This window comes from Asterias amurensis, chromosome 6, assembly GCF_032118995.1.
Source record: "Asterias amurensis chromosome 6, ASM3211899v1".
Taxonomy (NCBI): Eukaryota; Metazoa; Echinodermata; class Asteroidea; order Forcipulatida; family Asteriidae; genus Asterias; species Asterias amurensis.
The window spans coordinates 20,504,365-20,530,845 of record NC_092653.1 but is presented as its reverse complement, the minus strand read 5'-3'; the positions used below and the strand labels follow the sequence as shown (position 1 = coordinate 20,530,845).

The 26,481-nt window shown below is 37.9% G+C and overlaps 1 protein-coding gene across 5 annotated transcripts in view; it reads left to right on the top strand.

The window, feature by feature from the left end:
• The window catches only part of LOC139938483 (mRNA export factor GLE1-like), a 117,485-nt gene that overhangs the window by 75,090 nt on the left and 15,914 nt on the right, over window positions 1–26,481 (top strand). For all 5 annotated transcript variants that reach the window (XM_071934041.1, XM_071934039.1, XM_071934042.1 and 2 more), the window contains 4 exons: window positions 11,671–11,783; window positions 13,400–13,612; window positions 23,041–23,231; window positions 24,229–24,358. In XM_071934041.1, coding sequence (XP_071790142.1) covers window positions 11,671–11,783; window positions 13,400–13,612; window positions 23,041–23,231; window positions 24,229–24,358 — 647 coding nt within the window. The remainder of the gene's footprint in view (window positions 1–11,670; window positions 11,784–13,399; window positions 13,613–23,040; window positions 23,232–24,228; window positions 24,359–26,481) is intronic.

Sequence of the window (26,481 nt, the reverse complement as noted above, 5' to 3'; positions counted from 1 at the left end):
ATAAGTTACATACCATCAGTACCATATCAAGTTATTCACGCATTGAATTGGGATAAGTTACATACCATCAGTACCATATCAAGTTATTCACGCATTGAATTGGGATAAGTTACATACCATCAGTACCTTATCAAGTTATTTAGGCATTGAATTGGGATAAGTTACATACCATCAGTACCATATCAAGTTATTCAGGCATTGGATTGGGATAAGTTACATACCATCTGTACCATATCAAGTTATTCAGGCATTGAATTGGAATGAGTTACATACCATCTGTACCATATCAAGTTATTCACGCATTGAATTGGGATAAGTTACATACCATCAGTACCATATCAAGTTATTCAGGCATTGGATTGGGATAAGTTACATACCATCAGTACCTTATCAAGTTATTCAGGCATTGAATTGGGATAAGTTACATACCATCTGTACCATATCAAGTTATTCAGGCATTGAATTGGAATGAGTTACATACCATCTGTACCATATCAAGTTATTCACGCATTGAATTGGGATAAGTTACATACCATCTGTACCATATCAAGTTATTCAGGCATTGAATTGGGATAAGTTACATACCATCAGTACCATATCAAGTTATTCACGCATTGAATTGGGATAAGTTACATACCATCTGTACCATATCAAGTTATTCAGGCATTGAATTGGGATAAGTTACATACCATCTGTACCATATCAAGTTATTCAGGCATTGAATTGGAATGAGTTACATACCATCTGTACCATATCAAGTTATTCACGCATTGAATTGGGATAAGTTACATACCATCAGTACCATATCAAGTTATTCAGGCATTGGATTGGGATAAGTTACATACCATCAGTACCTTATCAAGTTATTCAGGCATTGAATTGGGATAAGTTACATACCATCTGTACCATATCAAGTTATTCAGGCATTGAATTGGGATAAGTTACATACCATCAGTACCATATCAAGTTATTCACGCATTGAATTGGAATAAGTTACATACCATCTGTACCATATCAAGTTATTCAGGCATTGAATTGGAATAAGTTACATACCATCTGTACCATATCAAGTTATTCAGGCATTGAATTGGGATGAGTTACATACCATCTGTACCATATCAAGTTATTCACGCATTGAATTGGGATAAGTTACATACCATCTGTACCATATCAAGTTATTCAGGCATTGAATTGGGATAAGTTACATACCATCAGTACCATATCAAGTTATTCACGCATTGAATTGGGATAAGTTACATACCATCTGTACCATATCAAGTTATTCAGGCATTGAATTGGGATAAGTTACATACCATCAGTACCTTATCAAGTTATTTAGGCATTGAATTGGGATAAGTTACATACCATCAGTACCATATCAAGTTATTCACGCATTGAATTGGGATAAGTTACATACCATCAGTACCATATCAAGTTATTTAGGCATTGGATTGGAATAAGTTACATACCATCTGTACCATATCAAGTTATTCACGCATTGAATTGGGATAAGTTACATACCATCAGTACCTTATCAAGTTATTCACGCATTGAATTGGGATAAGTTACATACCATCTGTACCATATCAAGTTATTCAGGCATTGAATTGGGATAAGTTACATACCATCTGTACCTTATCAAGTTATTCAGGCATTGGATTGGGATAAGTTACATACCATCTGTACCATATCAAGTTATTCAGGCATTGAATTGGGATAAGTTACATACCATCTGTACCATATCAAGTTATTCAGGCATTGAATTGGGATAAGTTACATACCATCTGTACCATATCAAGTTATTCACGCATTGAATTGGGATAAGTTACATACCATCTGTACCTTATCAAGTTATTCAGGCATTGAATTGGGATAAGTTACATACCATCTGTACCTTATCAAGTTATTCAGGCATTGGATTGGGATAAGTTACATACCATCAGTACCATATCAAGTTATTCACGCATTGAATTGGGATAAGTTACATACCATCTGTACCATATCAAGTTATTCAGGCATTGAATTGGGATGAGTTACATACCATCTGTACCATATCAAGTTATTCACGCATTGAATTGGGATAAGTTACATACCATCTGTACCATATCAAGTTATTCAGGCATTGAATTGGGATAAGTTACATACCATCAGTACCATATCAAGTTATTCACGCATTGAATTGGGATAAGTTACATACCATCTGTACCATATCAAGTTATTCAGGCATTGAATTGGGATAAGTTACATACCATCAGTACCTTATCAAGTTATTTAGGCATTGAATTGGGATAAGTTACATACCATCAGTACCATATCAAGTTATTCACGCATTGAATTGGGATAAGTTACATACCATCTGTACCATATCAAGTTATTCACGCATTGAATTGGGATAAGTTACATACCATCAGTACCATATCAAGTTATTCAGGCATTGAATTGGAATAAGTTACATACCATCTGTACCATATCAAGTTATTCACGCATTGAATTGGGATAAGTTACATACCATCAGTACCATATCAAGTTATTCACGCATTGAATTGGGATAAGTTACATACCATCAGTACCATATCAAGTTATTTAGGCCTTGAATTGGGATGAGTTACATACCATCTGTACCATATCAAGTTATTCACGCATTGAATTGGGATAAGTTACATACCATCAGTACCATATCAAGTTATTCACGCATTGAATTGGGATAAGTTACATACCATCAGTACCATATCAAGTTATTCACGCATTGAATTGGGATAAGTTACATACCATCAGTACCATATCAAGTTATTCACGCATTGAATTGGAATAAGTTACATACCATCAGTACCTTATCAAGTTATTTAGGCATTGAATTGGGATAAGTTACATACCATCAGTACCTTATCAAGTTATTTAGGCATTGAATTGGAATAAGTTACATACCATCAGTACCATATCAAGTTATTCACGCATTGAATTGGGATAAGTTACATACCATCAGTACCATATCAAGTTATTTAGGCATTGAATTGGAATAAGTTACATACCATCAGTACCTTATCAAGTTATTTAGGCATTGAATTGGAATAAGTTACATACCATCAGTACCTTATCAAGTTATTCACGCATTGAATTGGGATAAGTTACATACCATCAGTACCTTATCAAGTTATTCAGGCATTGAATTGGAATAAGTTACATACCATCAGTACCTTATCAAGTTATTTAGGCATTGAATTGGAATAAGTTACATACCATCAGTACCTTATCAAGTTATTTAGGCATTGAATTGGGATAAGTTACATACCATCAGTACCTTATCAAGTTATTCACGCATTGAATTGGAATAAGTTACATACCATCAGTACCTTATCAAGTTATTCAGGCCTTGAATTGGAATAAGTTACATACCATCAGTACCATATCAAGTTATTCACGCATTGAATTGGGATAAGTTACATACCATCAGTACCATATCAAGTTATTTAGGCATTGAATTGGGATAAGTTACATACCATCAGTACCTTATCAAGTTATTCACGCATTGAATTGGGATAAGTTACATACCATCAGTACCTTATCAAGTTATTCAGGCATTGAATTGGAATAAGTTACATACCATCAGTACCTTATCAAGTTATTTAGGCATTGAATTGGGATAAGTTACATACCATCAGTACCTTATCAAGTTATTCAGGCCTTGAATTGGAATAAGTTACATACCATCAGTACCATATCAAGTTATTCACGCATTGAATTGGGATAAGTTACATACCATCAGTACCATATCAAGTTATTTAGGCATTGAATTGGGATAAGTTACATACCATCAGTACCTTATCAAGTTATTTAGGCATTGAATTGGGACTAAAAATATAGCACGTACACTGCTATAATGACACGCTTATTTGATTGTGTTGAGCACATTGGGTATAATTCAAATACACGCGGATTAGTCAAGTGTCGTCCCATTGCCAACAAGTCGGGCGGTCTTTGTCAAAGAGCCAATCAGACAAATTGTATAACACGATGAATTTGGAATCAGCAGTGGTGTTTGGTTCCCTCTGCAACAGATCCATAGTCACCGATAGCCGCGGATTTACTCGACTAAAGGCTCGCAAGAGTCTGGTCTCTCCCTCAACAATGAATCACCGTTGCTAATAGCAGATGAGATAATTATCTGACTAAAAAGGCTTGTATGAAAGTGGTACCCTCCTTTAAAACAAACTCATAATTACAGCCACTATAGCCGCGGAGTTTATCTGACTGAAAAGGAAGAAGTTATGGTATTAAAAGCAGATTAAAAGAAAAACCGCGCCAGTTGGTATGGACGGCTCGGAAAACTTTAACGACAAAGTTAATTTCTGCAAAACTGTATGGAAAATAAATACATTTAATGATTGGTTGCTATAATATGTTGAATGATTTGTTGCTTTGTTTCCAATCGTTCACACGATTTTAGAATCTTAGGCTCCATCCATCGTGATTTATCGAGCGCCCAACGACGCATATACAAAGTTGTCGGAGCACCAAATAAAGCGAGTTTTCGGAACACGCTGTGCAACAGATATCTAATCTACTGTTTTTACCACCGCTTTTGGGAGTAACAGAGCGTCGGCCTCATTAATTTTTAGTTTATTCTCATATCAATTAATTCTCATGTAAACTTTCTGGCAAACATCCGCCGGGGCGCGCGCCCCGCGTGATGAAGTCCCCTGATAAAACATCCAACTTTACATGTTCTCTGTAACCCTTTACAAACTAAATAGAAACGGTAATTTTATTGGTCTTTAATGACTACTCCTACATCCTCTCACTTATTTGACTTTTAGAAAACATTTGCCTTGTTATTTTGAGGGTTTGTACGTCCAGTTTGTAAATTTTGTATGGAGAAATTTGTAAAAATGTAGTACCCGATTCAGCCGCACATAGGGCTCTTTTGTTAACAAAACCCGACGGCCGATTGCTTAATACAAAATGGATTTGGGGCAAAATGTACATCCTGAGCCCTGACCAAACTGCTGACAATTTTGTTGCTTCAGAACTTTGACCAATAGAATGTTCGTTTACAGCTTCAAAACAGCCGTTGATGTTTCACAAAGTCCGTAACTCTCAAAGCATACTACAATGTATTCAATGGTAATTTGATGTACTCTTTTGGAGGTTTAACTGGCAAAACCTATATGAAAATAATCAATTATGTATTCACTTTCTTCTTGAAAATATTGCAATTTCTGCCTGTATACGTTCTGTGCGTGGGGATGACATATGGACTGTACCACCAATGATACTGGGTTAAATGGAACAAATAAAGTTATTAGCAACAGTGGGTTGCTGTTTGATGCGTTAAAAAATGCTGGAAAGTTGGGTAGACCTACATGAGTGACTTATAAACACATCTGTAACAGACGCATGTATTTTTGTTTCTCATAATTATAAAGCCTTAACATTTTTTATTTAACACGTGAAATTAAACCCGACGGCCGATTGCTTAATACCAAACGGATTTGGCAAATGTACATCCTGAGTCCTGACCAAACTGCTTTAAGTTCTAACAATTTTGTTGCTTCAGAACTTTGACCAATGTTATGTTCGTTTACAGCTTCAAAACAGCCGTTGATGTTTCACAAAGTCCGTAACTCTCAAAGCATACTACAATGTATTCAATGGTAATTTGATGTACTCTTTTGGAGGTTTAACTGGCAAAACCTATATGAAAAGAATCAGTATTGTATTCACTTTCTTTTTGAAAATATTGCAATTTCTGCCTGTATACGTTCTGTGTGTTGGGGATGACATATGGACTGTACCACCAATGGTACAGGGTTAAATGGAACAAACAAAATTATTAGCAACAGTGGGTTGCTGTTTGATGCGTTAAAAATGCTGGAAAGTTGGGTAGGCCTACATGAGTGACTTGAGCGAGTTACACATCTGTAACAGACGCATGTATTTTTGTTTCTCATAAAGCCTTAATTATTTTTATTTAACACACGAAATTAACCCCCTGTACAAACTGGTATATAAACCATACCATTTACCCCTCTGCGCAACATCAATGAGTCACTCTGGAATGTTAATGGAAGTCCGAGGTCGCCATCCACTTCAAACCTAAAGAGGTGGCTCTGTGTGCAGCCTACGGCTTCCCCCTTAGACAGGTGGCCCATATCAAAACCAGACTGTAACCACAGAGGTGGCTCTGTGTGCAGCCTATGTCTTCTCCCCCTTCGACCAACAGGTGGCCCATATCAAAACCAGACAACCACACATGTAAGAAGATATCGCTCGTGACCAGCCAATCGGACGACTCATAAGAGGGAGTTCGGTTCAGGGTTTTGTAAGACGTCTGAAACGACACAGTCGTGTTGAATTCCACAAAGATGCCATGCCACTGGACCTTCTAATTTCAATCCAAGATGGCGCGGGTTACGGCTTTAATAGTATAGATACCATCGGTACCTTAAGTATGCAACTTCTCCTAGGATCAGCTAATTTCCTTCTTTCTTTTTTTCTCTCTCAGGGGGTTACCATTCAGAAAAAAAACCACATGTACATGTACTATACAAAATCATTGAAACTTTGTAATTTCCTCTTTTTTGTTGAAGTTACACTTGCGTGTAATAAATAGCAGAATCATGTCTGTGGGTGTGTGTCTGTGTGTGTGTGTGTTATTGGATCTCCTCCCTGAACATCCCATCAAACCTCGCCAAATTTACCGGAAGAAAGGAGCTGACTCCGTCTTGACACTAACCTATTTTTGAACAAAATCCGTTTAGAATTGACAATTTTTGAGCAAAAAAAAACACAAAAATTTGTGGGATTTTGCACCCCGTTTTCACTGTTGCTTAGGGCAGCGCGCGCGTACAGTACAAGCAATTTGGATTTAAACAGAGTGGAAGCGGTGTTAGTTCTACCATTGGATTTAAACACACAGAATAAAGGACACACATTTCCTTTGGTAGACTGGTTTTGTGAAATGCTAGTGAATCAGGGTGAAGTCCAACACTCTCACTGAGGAGAGCACTGAATGTTTTGGGGCACAGGTTTTCAGAGCATTTATTAAACAAATCGTTTTTTCCTGGACGTCGGGTTCTCCAATGAAGTGATAAGCTTTACCGTAGTACTAGCCACAGAAGAAATGATTTTTAAGCTTTGGTTACCGATACTTTTACAACCAGCCGAAGTTTATAAACTTAATTATCAGTTATTATTTCATTATGAAGTTATTGGATTGGTTTGGTGTAATATATGGCAGCTTGCATGTGTCACACATTGTGCTTCACAATATCTTTTGAACGCAATTCGATGGGTGTTTCCTGAATATTGTTATGTTATTTTTTTTTTTTAAAGTAACAGTTGACAGAACACTGATTTCTTGATGTGATCTGATGATGTCATTGCAACTTTACTGTCGTCACGTGGTCATTGTGTAACGCATCACCCCCTTGCACTATGATCAGATCATCAACAGTGCACATTGTTTTGCGTAGCAGGTATTCAGGTGTGCTAACTGCCCAGTTTACCTGTCGAGCGGGAGCCGCAGTACAGGAATTTGCACAAAACAAAAAAAACATTTCAAAAATGCGCGAACGGGTGACAATGAACGGGACGGGAACAACATTACATCGACTGACAATTAATACAAAGCGGGAAAAAACGGACAAGAAAATAATTATCAGTACGGAAAATTAACGGGGCAAAGGAAATAATAGGGGAAAGGGTACGGGACAGGAAAAAAATGACTGGAAAAAAAAAAAAACGGAGTACAAACAAGGAACAGGGTGGGTACACGTACGTTCTGCGGCGAAGATTAGTTTATGCGCATGCGCGACTTTCGGGCATTTAAGCACACTAAGTTGCTGAGTAAACAAACAAAGTTTTCGCGAAGGGTTTACTTTCACCAATAGTACCATTATTCATGATTATAACATTTATTCTGACAACTAGACCTCTTTCACGTCATATTGAGCCTAATTTTGACAAGGTCCAAACGAAAAAAAAATATGATTAATCCGTCTGTGAAAAAAGGGTAATTTTTTTTAATATTTTTTGTTGGTGGATAAAAGGCACTTATGTTTTGGCTGTAAAATTAACGTTGTAAGTTTTAGAAATAAATCAATAATAGAAAATTCTTCATTTGAGTATGAAGTTCTTGGAAGTCTGTAAACTGCTTTGCTTTATTTTGTGGGTACTGGTGGTACTTTTCCGTCTGTCATGTGTGTCTGTTCGTATGGTATTTATACACTACTGTAAGTGATAGTGAGCACTGAACAGAACCGCACACGTATATTAGCGACAGCGTACGTAAGAAGAGCAGTCAGCACACCAAGTCAAAAACGCACCTCAGTCAGCCAATGATGAATGGTAAGTTTTAATAATGCTTTCATTACCATTGTTAATATTTCAGTTACTCCACTGCCATTGGTTACTCTCATTATGATCTATTGTTCATACATTTTTTATAATTAAAATGCGAAAAAACTCTGATTTTGAATATTTTAGGCCTACTGGGTTCATGAACAATGACTCTTTTTGAAGTAGTCGCAACTATTTTTTAGTAGTCGTGGCGGCAGGATTAAGCGAGTAGTTGAAAAACCGTAGCCGCGACTCGACTAAACCAATCAATAAAACGAACTACAACACTAGTCGCAATAGTCACCCATCTCTAATATTAATACACCCCATTATTTTGCTAGTTGATTAGCAAACACAACCCCATACAACCACCTGGTAAACTAAAATAAATTGTAAACTTAGCTTTTCTTGTTGTATCTATGCCTCATATTTATTTTAGTATAACATGGCTTAAACAAACCTTTCCAATTTTCTATTTTTGGTTCAGGAGCCCAGCTGAGTTTTCATGGAAAGAGCACTGGTTTGTTGCACTTCATAGAGTGGCAACCTTGATGGAACCCCACTCATTTTGAGGACTTGTTTCGCCTTCTTAAGAGCTTTGAAACTCGGTTCATACTTCCTGTGACTGCGAATGGGTCAGTTGACTTGTGGTCAACTCTTGCGAAACATTCCATCACTGCGAAATATGGAGCTGTAGCGTAAAACTTTGAATTGCATTCGCATTCGCATTCGCAGGAAGTATGAACTGGGCTTTATCCTCCGTTGAAATAAAGCTTGGCCTTACAGTAACACCCTATAAGCCCAGCTCATACTTCCTGCAAATGCACATGCGATACAAATGTTAACGTCACAGCTCCATTTTCACAGCAAATGGTTCGCAGGTGTTCAACTGGCAAATTTGTGATATCAAAGTTGATAACAGTTGAACTGAAATCAACTCTGCGAAACATTCGCTATTGACAAAATTTGTATCGCCTTCGCAATTATAGCAGGAGCTATAAATTAAAATCTCGCTACATACTTTTTACGTCAAAAAATTGCATTGAATTAATTCCCATTAGTTGACTAAAGCCCGGTTCATACTTCTCGCGAATGCGATGCGAATTTATCGTGAACTTGATGCTACAACCTGCCCTTTGCAGCGATATTCGCAAGTGAGTTGAGCAGAGTTGAACTGTTGCGAATTTATGACGTCAACATTCGCTTCGCCTTCGCAGTTGCAGGAAGTATGAACCGAGCTTTAAGTGCTTAACTCCTGTGAATTTGCTGCACTGCGGGGGCAGGGCTGTGATGTCAAAATTCGCTTCGCAGGATGTATAATGAACTGCAAGTGTGTCTTTACTCCATGACTGCTGACACACTTTCACTCGACACAAATGGTTATGAGTGGCTCTATAAAAACAAGTGGAAATAAAACAATATTATTCAATGAGCCATTTAAATTTTTTCTTTATTTAATGTAATTTGCTATGTTGTTATGTTGTATTTTTTTGCCAAGTATGATAACAATGTGACCTCCAAATAAGGCCCTTTCAAACTCCATCCCCCCCCCCCCAATTACATTACTTCATGAATAAATTTGTCAATAAGTTGAACTTGATACCTGGCCTCGTTTTGAAAAGTCTTCTGTTATTCCTCCTGACTGATGAAGTTTTGTCCTTTTAGGACATGGGTGGCAATTCTCTCGGCTGGGTTCTAACTTTTTTAAATTTCCCCTGTGCTTTATAAAGGCTGTGTGCACTTTGTAAGTTTGTTTCTTTCCTAAGTCTATAAAAGTGCCTCGAGAACAGTAGCATAATGCTCAAAATTATGGTTTCTAAAATGCCTCAAATAACGTTTGGAAAAAAAAGGTAGTAAGAAAGTGTAAGCATGTTTGGTCATTTAAACCATTCATCTTGTGAAATTTGTTTTTTAAATCTTCACAAAAACTTCTGAAACTGAGAAATTAATTAGTTTAATTAAATGTTTTTTACATAAATTTGCTGCGAAATGATTACCTTAGCAACCGGTTTCTGGTCCATTTGACATCTTCTTAGTAATTGTGTCACTCTATGGGCTTTTGTTTTCGTTTCTATATATCTTCAAGTGTTTGTAATGTAAATTTGAAAACAAAAGGTTTTAAATTGGGCGCGCTAGAAAGATTAATTAAAATTGTGTACGCGAAAGCCCGCCCTTTGTTGTCAAGGAACCGCGAACCATAAATGTGTGCGCGGGTACCAGCGCGCTGATGCACGATTAGAAACTAAATATTGCAGGGCGAATGGGGGCAGAACGTATGTGGGTAATTGGTATTGTGACGTCACTCTTTGCTTAGTAATTAAGATTGATACAAAGTTAAGATAAATCTTTGTGCTTTGTGAAATTGAAACAGCGCGGTACTCTAGCGGGACCCGCGCGTAGAGCAGGTTTCCCGCTAGTTAGTATGATAAACATCATTTTGTTACTGTGACGTCATGAGCTGTCAAATTTCGGTAAATCAAAATTAGTTAATCTTTTCAGCACCACATCTCAAGAAGAACACAACCTATTTTCAAAAAAAATCATTTAAAGATTCCTAAGGTAGTGGAAATAAGCTGTTGTTAACCTTGACTCAATTTTGACCTTTGCTTCCGGGTCAGTTGTAAGTGGGACCATATTTTAAGAACAACACACCCAATTTGCAATTTATGTTCAGTTATAAACCCTTTGAGCTTTAAAGTTATGACCACATGTTTACCTTTATTTCTGTTTTAAAACTTCCTTCAGATTTAGTAACAGAATAAAGACCAGGTTCAGGTTTTTAGGCATACTTAAGTGACAAAAGTTTCAAATATCAAGAGTCTTCTATCGTGATATCAGAACAACTATAAAGCTTTAAAGACGGTGGACACTATTGGTAATTGTCAAAGACCAGTCGTCTCACTTGATGTTTCTCAACATAAGCATAAAATTAAAAACCTGTGAATATTTGAGCTCAATCAGTCATTGAAGTGGCGAGATATTAATGAAAGAAAAAACACCCTTGTCACACGAAGTTGTGTGCTTTTAGATGCTTGATTTTGTGACCTGGAATTCTAAATCTGATGACTCAAAATCAAATTTGTGGAAAATTTCTCGAAAAACTATGTTACTTCAGACGAAGCAGGTTCTTACAATGTTTTATACCATCAACAGCTCCCCAGCTTCCCATTACTCGTTACCAAGTAAGGTTTTATGCTACTCATTATTTCGAGTAATTACCAATAGTGTCCATCACTGCCTTTAAATCACTTAATCGAAGCAAAACAACACGGAACAGCTTGTGATTTTTCACAAACACCTAATGTCTAGTTTCAATTTGATATTTTGTTGTAGTTCTTCAAGAAACCATCTCAGCTGAAGCATTGAAAGAATATGAAATGCTTCGAAATAAACAACTTCAGGAAACCAGAGTATACAAGACATTTACTGAAACAAACGATGTACAGGTTAGTGTTATCCCACTATTAAATATAATAATAGTAAAATGTGGGAAAAGGTTGTAAAGTAAAACAATTGTGGAAAAAGGTTATATTTTCACATGACAACAAGATTACCATGGTCCCTTGCCATAAACTTCATGAGTGCTGATTGTTTATTTGTTGTCATCTACATGTAGCTTTCACATATCAATACAACCATCATGGATTCAAAGAAATTTGCAGAAAGTAGCACCAGCATGAATGAATACAGCCCCTTGACATGCGATGCAAAAGGTCACACACAAACAGTTGCCACATATCCGCAAGTTTGAAGACAGTGCTCAGGACGTCGTTCAACAAACAATGGTTCCCTTAACTTGATGATTTTGCAAACATCCTTGGTCAAAATTCGCCAGCTAAAGATTGTCTTCAATGTTGTATAGCTAGGGCACATTAGATGTTGGCTAATTTTGTCGAGGGTGGGTGTATCTGGGGCAACGAGCACCTCAAAATCAGGGTCCTGGTGGGGTCAAGGGGCAGTGTTCTTGGAAGCTGAAGGGTTTTAGTTTTTTTTACAGCTTTGATAGGCTCCCCAGCCCAGGCTCTCTCCTGCCCCTATTTGCATAGTCATTGTCAGAGGCAAAAAGCATGTGCAGGGAGCCATAGAGAATAAACACTTAAATGAAGTTTTAAATTAAAATTTTAGGGTAAAATAAATAAAATATTCTGTTTCCGATTATGTCACGTGTTAAAATAAGGTAGGTGGTAGGACATTTTTTTGAGGCAGAATTTTTGTTTGTTGAATTTATCAATAAGCCATTTGCGAGTTAGATTGAACAGTGTCTGGTACTCGCTTATTTACGATGCACCATTTACATTCAAATTCCTCGTACTATCGAGACAGTTGCTACACCACGTGATTAGGAGCAAGCTTTTGTGTAGTTATTTAAGAGACGGTGAACACCCATACACAATTCTGAACGAATGTGTATGGCACAATGGTACAGGAGTTTGCTCATCCTGGAGGTTGCTACACAAAAGCTTGCCCCTAACTCGATAGTCTGAGGAATTCAAATGTAAATGGTGCATTGTAACTAAGCAAGCCATTGTACCAGACATTTTTCAAATTTAACTCGCAATTGGCTTATTTGAAAAGCTTGCATAAATTCATCAGCAGGCGATACGGAGTGGAGACAAGTTCAGAAACACGAGATGACGGGTCACATGTTCGATCGACTGCCGCAAAATCTTGACTATTCCATTTTAAAAAGGGAGGCATGTTTGTAAAATAGAAAAGCTAGATTTCACTGAGTGATATTCATGGCCGGCCGACCCACTCCGGCTGTGTTAACTGCAAAGTTGATTGTCTTATAGGTCCGGATTTGACAAAAAGTAGCAATGTTTGACAAGATTTTATCGTACAAAAATTGTTATCCTTTTACACAAAGTAAAAAAAACAATTTAAAAAACATGCTACAACTACTCTTGTGTGAAAGGGGCTTACGGTAACCTTTAAACGTGTGACTAATGTTGATTGTAAAGAGGCTGGCAAAGTTGATCAAAGTACTTCTTTTGTTTCATGCTGAAGAGTTCCCTATATTAATGGAAATGAATGAGTATTTGTTTTGAATTGTTATTTTTAGTTAAAGAAGTACCGCTGTGATCTTCGGAAGGCTGTGAATCTTACCATCAACACAATCTCTGACCACTCTGGAACACATCTGTTGAAGAAAATACATCGCCTGAAATCACTGTTGGATGGACAAAGAGTGGAATCATCAGGAAGAAAAGAGTCAGTGTCACAGATTACAGAAGGGAAATCATTTGTTAGGGATCTACTTGCTGAGAAACTGGTGGTATGAAGTATTTTGAAGATAGTTAGTAGCAATTATTGTTAATTTGTTTTGCTTTCATTACAGGACTTTAATAGATTTGGGTTCTTTTTGTAACACAAAACACAATGTCCACAGATTTACATTAAATTTACACCGTTTGAAGATGATGATAGTAGAAAGCAAACCTTAAAATATTTTGAGAAATGAGTAAAACAATGTCATGAAAACACATTTGTAGATGCGAAAATAATTTTCGTCTCATGATCACTGAGATGAAAATTATTTTTGTGACATTCAGGCATGCAACTCTTCTGCGTTTCCGCGAATTCCGCGTTTTAAAAAAACTGATAAGTGCTTTAAAAACAAAATCGTTATTTTTTTTTTTTTTTTTATATACGATGTTTGTTTAGTTTTTTTTTTTTTTTAAGCCTTATATATGCCTGGCAACAACAATGTACAGCTACAAAAATGTAAAATAAGCCTAGTACATACTAACAATGCACCTTAGAGCATGATAAACCTCAACAGTTTCTAGAGTACCATGGTGGGTCTCGTGTCCCGTGGCGTTTCGGATGCTTCGCTCCGCACTTGCGTTGGTGCCTTTGAAAAAAAAAAAAATCTTTTTTTTTTTCAATGGGCAGTTGCATGCCTGGACTTTTTTTAACTCATTTTTCAAAAACTACAGCACCTCAGCAAGTAATATTTTCAAGGAAGCTTTCTACTATCATTATCTTCAAAATGTGTAAGTTTAAGTTAATGTTATCTTATTATTTAATGTAAATCTGTGGACATTGTGTTGTACATGTATGTCCTACAAAAAGTACATAGACCCTTTAAAGCAACTTTACAGAAATACATGTACATGTATTTCACCTCCTATAACTGACAAATGCATTGCCAATGTGCACTGTATTCGTGCCACACTTCACTGAGAGAACAGAACCCTTAAAGTTAGATAATAACCCACACCAGGATCCCTGCAAAGGGTGTCTCTCTATGTAGTTCTCTCTCTATTTTGGAGTCTCCTACAAACAATGCAATGTTTTTTCTAAACAACTGTGCAAACACGCTAGATGTTACTTTAATCACACTCGGCTTATGTCATTGTGATCTTGGATCTTACTAGCAGACATTGCTAAGTACACAATACTAAAGGGCACCATTTTCAAATCAAACAGTTCTTCAGTGCCTAGGGAAGCATTATTGCTACTGATTGCAGAATTCAAACTGGCATCTTGTTACAAGGTACTTTCAGTGGTCAGGTAGTCTGGTGCTTTAAAGTGTTAGGAGTCATCAGGGGTTTTAATAACAGCCGAGTAGTAGGATCCTTTTACCACCTGACCTGGGGGGAAGTGCTGAAGATACAGTGAGTGCTTCACATTATAGGGGAAAATATAAAAATATTCTTTATCCATGATGCAATTATTGTGTCTTTTCCATTGTTATATGTTAAGGAGAATGGACGAGAAAGTGTAGATTCGTGAATAGAATGTATGAGCCGAAGCTGGTATATACCGAATCTACACTTTAGAGTCTGTTCTCCAACTTAAACTATTTTCCCCATTGGTTATGTAACTTTCAATTCAATTCAATATTGGTTTATTTTCATATAAAAATACAAGACCAAATAAAAAGTCATAGACTAATGGCATTTGGTTAACAATAAAATTACATCAAAAATATATGGACAAGTTTACATGATAAAACAATAATATTAAAAATATTACTAGAGTTAAACAGACAAACAGGAATTGGGAAAAGAGCTATAGACATGAGGGGGGATTTGTGGACACAAAATAAAAACAAAACAAGGGAGTTTAAAACAAAACAGCAACATTCTGTAGGCAAGGGAGATTTGGACACAACATGAGCACAAAGGAAATGAAATGGAGCTGTTATCGTGAACTGATTGAGTTAAGCATCTGGAGCATTGAGGGGACTGGCGAGTTTTTGTATCTTTGAGTTTTTATCTGAAGGTATTCTAGTTGCCTGGTGTTTCTTAAAGTATGCTCTGACAAATAATTAGATTTATGTTCTGGGGGAGGAGGTGGCGATGATTATCAGAAATGAGCAGAGATTTGGCAAATTTAAGAACTAGGTGTTTACGCCTTTCATTCAATGATTCAAGTCTAAAAAAATTCAAGTGATCAAGATAAGACAAAATATTCGGATAAGCAATAATACGCAAAGCCCTTTTTTGAACTTGTTCAATGTTATGAGCTTGTGTTTCAGTGATTCCCGATGACCACACAGCAACACCGGATTTGAGTAATGGGCGAATGTATACATGTAGTTTATAAATAACAATGAGGTCATATTAATTTATTAATTTTGTTTTTTTTTACCCATACACCGATGTGTGTTAGCACTGTATACTCAGTACTTTCCCGAGTCCTGTGAAAAAATATCACAGGCATGTTACTCGGGTGGGATTCGAACCCACGACCCTTGCAATTCTAGAGCAGTGTCTTACCAACTAGACTACCGAGGTTGCCTGGCAGCTAGAGGCAGTTCGAATCCTATGTTTTGGCAGCGGGGACCGCAACGATATAAAAAACCAAAATTAATATTCTTTATCCCCGATGCAAATTTAACATCTATTATAACAATGAGGTCATTGGCTTGAACTTGATTTTTCTTTAATTTACTTAGTATGTAAAGTCGTCGTGAAGCCATACTGACAATCTGTTGAACTTGTTGGTCCCGTTTGAGATTATTTTGAATGGTAATCCCAAGAAGCAAGTAACAGTTTCAATTAATTGGATTTCTCGATATAAACAACTCTAGTTAGTAAAAAAAGCCATTGAGATAACACATGGTTCTTTTAGCAGATAACACACGGTTCTTTTAGCGACCTTTTGCATAGTGCCTAAAGAGCAATTGCAATGAAACTTTCAGTGATGAAAGGTATGAAAGGTATTTATGCAATTGTCTGCATAATTGCAATGACGTCATAATGACGCCATCACCTGTCACGTGACGTCATCTTAAAGGTGTTGATTTTAAACATTTAAAAATCTTTATCAAATCAGCACAAGAGACCATACATGTATGTTTGTGGGATTGGGTAGAGATAAATTGAAGGTCTTCATTTTATTTTGTGTGCGTGACCTCACATGACCTCTACTTCCGGTCCAAACCGGAAGTGCCTTGTAATTCAAAATTGCCAACAGCTACATGTATGAGCTTGCTTTCAACGACGTTAGTGTCTGGCAAGGGTGGGCAGTTTAACAAAAATACAGATGGCGTCACTAAAACTCTTCAAAATGGACTTTTTGAAGATTTGTGTGGTGAAGTTCAAAACTGACACACATGTTGATTGTCAGGCAGGCATCATATGTGTGAAGTTTCAGATCGATGACATCATTGGGGGGTCACGTGACATGGCATTAAAGGTGCACTTTTTTAACTCTTATAACTCCAGAAGTAATGATGTCATCATGATGAAAAGTGTAGGTTGTTAGATATTGGCGAGTTCTTGTGAATTGTGAAATAACGTCATGATGATGTCATCACATGATTTTTTATGATTGTTTCATTTTTTGCACCTTGAAGTCATTAATTGCTAACTGAACATGGTATATTAAATTAAATTAAATTATGTTTTTAAATAGCCAGGATTGGTCATAACTGCTTTGAATACAAATTCGCTTGAGAATTTTGAAAACGTTATTAATGAAACAGCTAAGCATTTGGGCACAAATGCATTCATGTCTAGTTAACATTGTCGTTTTTGGTGTCTTGGTCTCGGTCTGAGATTGTAAATGTCTCTGTCTCAGAAGGGCTGGTATCCATCTAGGAAGTACTGGTCTCAGAAGGGCTGGTATCCATCTCGGAAGTACTGGTCTCAGAAGGGCTGGTATCCATCTCGGAAGTACTGGTTTCAGAAGGGCTGGTATCCATCTCAGAAGTACTGGTCTCAGAAGGGCTGGTATCCATCTCGGAAGTACTGGTTTCAGAAGGGCTGGTATCCATCTCGGAAGTACTGGTCTCAGAAGGGCTGGTATCCATCTCGGAAGTACTGGTCTCAGAAGGGCTGGTATCCATCTCAGAAGTACTGGTCTCAGAAGGGCTGGTATCCATCTCGGAAGTACTGGTTTCAGAAGGGCTGGTATCCATCTCGGAAGTACTGGTCTCAGAAGGGCTGGTATCCATCTAGGAAGTACTGGTCTCAGAAGGGCTGGTATCCATCTCGGAAGTACTGGTCTCAGAAGGGCTGGTATCCATCTCGGAAGTACTGGTTTCAGAAGGGCTGGTATCCATCTAGGAAGTACTGGTCTCAGAAGGGCTGGTATCCATCTCGGAAGTACTGGTCTCAGAAGGGCTGGTATCCATCTCGGAAGTACTGGTCTCAGAAGGGCTGGTATCCATCTAGGAAGTACTGGTCTCAGAAGGGCTGGTATCCATCTAGGAAGTACTGGTCTCAGAAGGGCTGGTATCCATCTAGGAAGTACTGGTCTCAGAAGGGCTGGTATCCATCTCGGAAGTACTGGTCTCAGAAGGGCTGGTATCCATCTCGGAAGTACTGGTCTCAGAAGGGCTGGTATCCATCTCGGAAGTACTGGTTTCAGAAGGGCTGGTATCCATCTAGGAAGTACTGGTCTCAGAAGGGCTGGTATCCATCTTGGAAGTACTGGTCTCAGAAGGGCTGGTATCCATCTCGGAAGTACTGGTTTCAGAAGGGCTGGTATCCATCTAGGAAGTACTGGTCTCAGAAGGGCTGGTATCCATCTCGGAAGTACTGGTCTCAGAAGGGCTGGTATCCATCTCGGAAGTACTGGTCTCAGAAGGGCTGGTATCCATCTCGGAAGTACTGGTCTCAGAAGGGCTGGTATCCATCTCGGAAGTACTGGTCTCAGAAGGGCTGGTATCCATCTAGGAAGTACTGGTCTCAGAAGGGCTGGTATCCATCTAGGAAGTACTGGTGTCAGTACTGATCTCCTACTGCAAATGTCTCGGTTTTGAACCTCGAGACCCCTTCAGACCTCAGCAAATAATGGTTTTCATGCACAGAAAGCACCTAGGAAACCATTTAAAACTCCTTGGCCTAGAGCTTTTTGTTGATAAATACCACCGTCCGCAATCACGATGTTTCAAACATTATATCATAAACATGCAAAACAACTTCACACGCCACCTGGAACGTCTCATAAACAGAGGTAAATTTAGTTGAAATTTAAACCTTTATATCAAGAAAGATAGACAAATCAAACTTATTTTGTCCCATATCATGAGACCATGTTATGTATAAAATATTGTTTATATTTCAATCAGTATGAAAAATGGGGATGTTGGGAGTGGATTTTCCCCAAAAAGTTGTTCCCGTTGCAATAGATGTGATCTAAACAGATTGATCATCATACTGTGAACAAGTGAATGCACAACAACAGTATGTACGGACTGGACACTCACAATTACTGAAAGGGGTGAGTTTGGAAGCCTTATTATGCATAATGTATTTGACTCTCATTCTTCGATTGAAGGTATTTATACTTATCAAAAGAGAACAGCGTGTGGGTTTGGCAGGGGGTAGGAATGAAGTTCAGATCTTTGCCCAATGCAATTTTTCTGAGTGATAGAAAGATCACCATTGGAGAGGTTTGTTATGAATTGTCCGCTTTGTTTAGCCAAATCTGTTAACAGATTATGTTGTCTCTGTTGGGACAGGGTTGAGCAATGGCGGGAAAGCGTGTAGCTTTTCTTAGGTTTCCTGCGAGTGACTTTCTTTTATTATATTTACGATTAACCATTGTTTATTGTGTAATGAGTATGGGATTTATACAAAATATTAATTACACACAAGTATATTCGCTTAAACTATAGCAAAATATTATTAATTAGGAGACACAGTGCAACATTGGTTTTAATTTTTCTTTGGAAGATGGGGTGGTCTTGAAAAAAAAACATGGTTTTGTTGGGTGGAGAAAGTCAGTGGCCTCTCTTCTTTCTTGTGCTTGTGGCCTTTGCCTGGAAGTTGCTTGGGTCTTGAGAACAAACTAAACAGCTTCATAGCTGTGGTTAGTTCTTCCTCATTTCCTTGAAATGTTTCTTCAGCTTGACAGTGGAACTCTCCTTGGCCTCTGCTAGTCGTTTTACAATGCCTTGTTTTCAAAGTGTCAGCTCCGCAAACGCAACACCAACCTGTGCCTCTAAGGATTTCAAAGACTCCTTGAAAGTTGCCTCGTAGGCGAGTAGTCGGTTAGGGTGTGGTGGTCTTGCCATTGTATGTACATGTATGTGGGTGACATATTGGCTAAAACAAGAAATGTTTTCTGAGCAATATCTCGAGAAGTACTTGTCAACTCTAAACTTGGTTTGTTGATTGGCCTTTGGTTTGTGGATTGGTCTTGTGATCCCCCCCCCTCCCCCATCCCCAGAGATCTGTCGATGTTGGACTACAGGCAAAAACAAATTGTCATTATGGCTAAAACAAAAGAAATGTTGTCTGAGCAATATCTTGTAAAGTAGATTAAAGATTAAAAATATTTATTGTCATGATAAAAAACATGAAATTTGTCTTCCCTGTGTAAAGGAGACTGTATATTACATACGAGAAAGGCATAGCAACAATAGACAACAAGAATAAAAGTACAATTTACAGATATAATACAAATAGTACATGTACATGTGCATGTACAACAAGTACTTGTCATATCAACTCCAAACTTGGTTTGTGGCTTGGTCTTTGTTTGTGAATTTGGTACTGGGATCACCCTATTGCTCTTGGACCCTAGGCCAAACCTTTAGGTCATCATTATGACTAAAACAAAAATAAATGTTGTTTGAGCAATACCTCAAGAAGTACTTGTCATATATCAACTGCAAACTTGGTTGTGGACTGGTCTTTGGATCCACAAGAAGCCCATTGCTTTTGGACCCTAGGTCAAATGTCAAGGTTAATACGGCTTAAACCAAATAAATGTTGCCTTCCCTCCATACTATCCCCTCTGCCTTCCCTCACCCCTCCTCACCTCCTCACCTACAATTATCCTTCCCCAATCATTCTTTCCAGCCTTCTACCCTTTTTTTTTTGAAGGGGGGGGAGGGGGTTAGTTGTAGTGTGTATGAGTGTTTTCACCCAATGGTCTTTCCCACCTACATTGTACAGGGCAGAATAACCACAGCACAGCATTGCACAACACTGGCAAAGATTATTTGTGAAAAAAACACTCATTGCTACATGTATCAAATGTCAAGAAACGGACTGGCTTGCAGGGCATTTGTGTTTTCAAACACGACTTATCTTATATAGGATTTGAGGCATTGCATGGTGAGGTATCAATGTATATTTGGTTTGCGATAACACCATGTGTGTATCTACTTGCCAGGTAGAGTTTGTTCTTAGAGAACTGTCTTGCTTTATTCTACTGCCACAGAGTAGATAATCGGAGGTTCGGGAGACTTCTCAGTTCTGAAAAGAACTGAGTGTTACACACATGGTGTTACCCCAAACCAAATATAAAACGACTTATTTTGTTTCTTAATACTTCTTTCTTCTTCTCAGCGCCCCTTGTCGCCTTACAAAAGTGTCCTTCCTAAGCTCATATGAACTTGAAATTTCACATAGTGTTAGATATAGGAGATGAAACCGCTTCAGTTACGTCATGATGATGTCATTGGGTGTCAAATTACAAGGATTTTAAACATCAATATTTTTAATCTTTTAGATCTTTATTTTTCATTGTGTGTGTGACCTTGCTTGACCTCTACTTCCAGTCGAAATGTTGTAATTTAAAACTGGCAGTATTTTTGCGGGTGATTTCAACGTTGTTGTAGTCGGGCAAGGGTCTGGTTTAAAAAAATAAGACTGATGGCGTCACCAAATTTTGCTTAAAAGGTGCACTTTTTAAAGCTGTGTATCTGGCAAACCAAAAGTCTGACTGAGTTGAAACTTGGTGTACTGTTAGGGGCCCTTCACAATTATCAACATTGTCACGCACGAGCGTACAAATGGTACGCTTTGGGGGGGTTCATGTCACCGTACGCTTTAAACAACAAAATTAATGTTGATATTTGCACTCTGTGATTTTTTCAAAAACTTGACAACTTGAATTGTATGAAGCTGAAACTTCTACAGGTAACTACCAGTAATGTATATACATCTTCATTCACACTAAGCCCAAAATCCTGATCTGCAAAAGTTACAAAAACCCTTTAAATCACATTCATTAAGTGTCTATACATATGTATATAAACTTGTGTGGAAAAAAATTTATATTTTTTTCCGTAAACTTTTAGGGGGGGGGGTATTGAAAAGTGTACTCTTCACTTGTGAAAATGTTGATAATTGTGAACGGCCCCTTAGTAAATGACATTGACTGCTAATAATGACGTCATCTAATTGTTTTTAAAAAAAAACAATTTTTTGGGCAATTTCCACCATTGTACATGTACATATCTTGAGACCAAATGCTGCAATCAACAAATTTCATTTTTCACCAGGCTTGTACGAACACCTTGGTTTGGTCTAAAGACAAACTCTTAATATCTAGAACTTCTTCTACTCGTCCGTGATTGTCTGCTAATAAAATCACACTTCCAAATCTGATATAAAATTGAAACTTCACATGTAGTTTACTTTGCAAATGAAATTACTATGAAACACAGCCAACACCTACGTAAATTTGTTTACGTTTCGACTAGTATCACTAGTCATCCTCAGAACGGTGCACCACCAGTCAGTTGGTGGCGCTGTTTCCTGCTACGGCCACTGGATGGATTGCTTGTGTCCTCCCCCGGGGTGGAACTTAGGGTATGAGGGGTCACATATAGTGAATATTCAGTAAGAGATGAAACTCCCTCAATTACATCATGATGATGTCATTAGGTATTGAACAATAATAATTCAAAGCTTATTATTTGAAAAAAATCATAACTCCTGAACCTTGCTATGAATTTTTAAAGTTCATACATCATGGAAAGGGCATTGAACACTGAACAATCATAGGTAACCTCATTTGACCCTGACTTCCTGAACATTTAAAACAATAACTGCTGATAAGTTCATCACAATTTTTACATCAGATTCTACAGTGTGAGTCAAAAAGAAGTTGATAGAGATCAAAACCCAATAACTAATGTATAAACAAGCATTCTTTCCTGCTTATCTGAAGAAAGAAAAAAAATCAAAGCACTTGAGAGAGTGCTGGTTAAATGTATACTTTACTGAATCTTTGAGTGTCATTTGTTTGTTTGTTTGGGTTGTTTGTTGGGGTATTTCCTGGTCTTCGTTTGACTTGCCCTGTATATCAGTAAGCATGCTAAAACTTTTGCACAGATATGAAACAAATTTGACCTCAATTTCATGTCAACTTTGATGTTAAAAAGCCTCATATCTATCGACTTGCACTTCCTGTGTATAATTCCAAAAGCAGTTTCTGTTGATCAGAATGAGGCCTGATTCTATGCATAAACGTAATGTGAATTTTATTTTTACTCTGCATGAACAGAAACAAAGTGATGAGCAGGTGTCTTCAAACCATGATTCTGCGTTTCCAAATGCAGCTGTTGCTGTTGCATTGTGGTGTGATTTTCCAGAAATCGGAGAGCTTATTTTGGCTCACTTCTACCTCAAGTGTCCTTTCTTAGTACCCTACAACATCACCAAGGGTCAGCAGCAATCAAATGAAGACTATTATAAGTATGTAACCACTAAATACTTTCGTTTACATGTCGAATTTTACAAACCATAGTGATCCAGCAGTCCAGTACACCAGATTCAAGGGTGTTTTTTCTCTCATTATTATCTCGCAACTTCGACGACTGATTGAGCTCAAATTTTCACAGGTTTGTTATTTTATGCATATGTTGAGATACACCGAGTGAGAAGACTGGTTTTTGACAATTACCAATAGTGTCCACTGTCTTTAACACTCATGAGTCCAGATTAACTCATGGCAAACTTGCCTTCTCACACTCTGCTGCTGAACTTTGGAACAATCTCCCAATTAATATCCGTGAATCTTCTTGTGTTACTCTTAAGAAAAAAATTAAAACTTATCTCTTTCCTAAAATAGTAGATTAATGATGTGTTACAAGCTAGTTTTAATTCATCCTTTTCTTTGTTATGCGCTTTGATCATGTTTTGGAAAAGCGCATTATAAATACCTTTTTTATTATTATCATTAATGCATGGGACTCTATTCAAAACCATGAAGTTACATGTACATGTACATGTAAATAGGACACAAACAATCTACAAAAATGTAGTCGCTTAGATTTTAAAAAGCTTGCAATTGTGCAGTTAGAACTGAAGTAGTTTAAGGTAACAACCATGGGAGGGCAAAATGTTTCTTCAGAGTACAAACTGAGATTAGATTAAGTTTTCAAAAAGTATGATAATCTTTGGGAGAATGCTGAATCATCGCAGGTGCAAGAGAATAATAGAAAGAAGAAAAAAAACTTGTCGCACAAGCTGTGTGCCTTCATTGATCAGATGCTTGAATTTGAGACCTATATCTTATGAGAAATTACTTCTTTCTCAAAAACTGCATTACATCAGAGGACCCGTTTCACACAATGTTTTATACTATCAACAGCTCTCCATTGCTCCTTCCCAAGTATGTTTTTTGCTGAAAATTACCAATAGTGTCCAGTGCCTCAACAAGTAATATTATTCATATGTGGTTTGTTTATAGATCTCTTGGGTACAACTATGCGAGTGATGGGACTATAGAGAAACAAGACAAATACTTGAAAAGAATGTCTGGATTTATGCGCCTCTACGCAGCCATAATGGTAACACAAACTGTGAAAAACTCCTCTCAGGTAACAGCCTCAGCATTATATAACTAGCCTTTTTATATCATTGAATCGCCAATAGTAATAGTAATCGTATTTATAACGTGCCTTTTGCCAAAGAATACAAAGCACCAGCCGTCGATTTCACAAAGAGTTAGGCCTTGTCTCATCTCGAGTTAGGACGAGTAACTCGTCCTAACTTAGGATTAATCTTAAGGTCTGCATGCTACAATGCAGGGTTGGGACTCGTCCTAAGTCCTAAGATTAGTCTTAAGTTAGGAAGAGTTTTGTGAAATCGACGGCAGGTATTATTACTGCAAGGAGTGGGACGAAGTTTGAGATATAAGACCTAATCCTTAGCATGTATGGGTTACAAGGTGCTGTGGCACAAAATGCTGCCAATCCAGCCAGGAACATTCGCATGAACCCTTCTCTTTTCGATTAGTGCACTGGGTTCATTTACATGTCTTTATACAACACATGGGACCAAAAGCTTTACGTCCCATCCGATGAACGAAGTAATGGTTAGGTGTCTTGCTTGAGGACACAAGTGTCACGGCTCGGGATGATTGACTTAATTGTGTCTTAAGATGCCAGAAGGCACAGCTTGGACAAAGATTATTGGCTATCTGAAGACAAATATGAATTTTCAATTGGCAGGTATTTTATGTACAAGGTGCATATCAGTAACATGTGTTAAAGGCATGTTTCTTCAATGTGTATGAAAATATCAGGAACAAGGATTTTGCTTGGATTACCTAAAATCAGATCTTAGTACTGTGGAATCTCGGGACATTTTGGGACACAACCCAACAGAGAAAAACAATTCAGTTGGAACATGCTCAATTGGAACATGTCTGAAATGCTAAATTTTATCTGGATATTCTGCAGCCGATTTGACAAAACTTTACGCAATTGCGTAAGTCCACTTGCGCACTGTTTATGGCGTAAATTGCTTCACTCATTCATGTTTAGAGTTTCACTGATTTCACAAAAGTTACGCCACGTCTAAAAGTGTCACAAGTCTGAAAGTTTCGGCCACAAAAATGGCGCAAGTTAGGCACACAATATGGATGTCGTTGGTACTGACTTATTAATAATAATAATAATAATAAACAATCCCTGGATGTCGAGGAAGATGTTCTCCATAGAATAAGCAAAGTTTTAGGGTTAAGGTAGCTGGTGCCTAAGGTGACTCAAAAGTCCGATCCGTGAGCCACATACTCTCAGGCAGATGTCACAGGTTGTAGTTATTGGGAGGGTTGGACCATGGAGATGTCTCTCACGTTTCCTCTCCTTTCTCTGCTGACGCTTAGCTGTTGCCTGAGCTAGTCCATTCATTTCAAATTTAGCCGTGCCTCTGTGCAACAGTTGCCTCCATGATGCTCGATCTGCTGTCAGGTCCTCACAGGAAGCAGTATTGATACTTAAAACATTTGTAGCGATGCCTTTAGGGTGTCTTTATAGCGCTTCCGTTGTCTTAAGCTGAGAGCAGAGTACTTTTTTAGGAAGGCGCTCGTCTGACATCCTTACGCAATGGCCATCTCAGCTGGTGTTTGATGATCATAGCTTCAATGCTGGTGGTTTTTGCTTTAGTGAGAACACTTGCAGTGGTGCGGCAGTCTTCCCATTTGATGTTAAGAATCCTTCTGAGGCAGCGCTGGTGGTAGCGTTCCAATGTCAGCAGGTTTCTGCGATATGTAACCCAAGTTTCACAACAGTACAATAGCGAGGGGATTACAACAGCACTATAAACAAGAAGTTTCGTGTGAGTTCGTAGATCATGATTATTGAAAATACAATGCACATTTCATTCTGTGATGAATCTCGTTATCGCTGTTGGCTTTTTGGGAAAGGTGACTGTCGAGATAGGCAAAATGCTCTACATTTTCAAGTTCTTGTCCACCAATGAGGATTTTAGGAGCAGGTGAGAGTTGACCAGGAACAGGTGTATGAGGCACCTTAGTTTTGCTAATGTTGAGAGACAGCCCCAGACGTTTGTTAGCATCAACAAAGAGGTTTAGAGTGGATTGTAAGCCAGCCTCGGAGTGTGCAATTGCACAATCAACCGTCCAGTTGGTTTGAAATCAGAGTTTTCCTTCTCCTAGGTGGGCTTACGAGCCATATCTACCCGGAGCCATCTGGTTTTA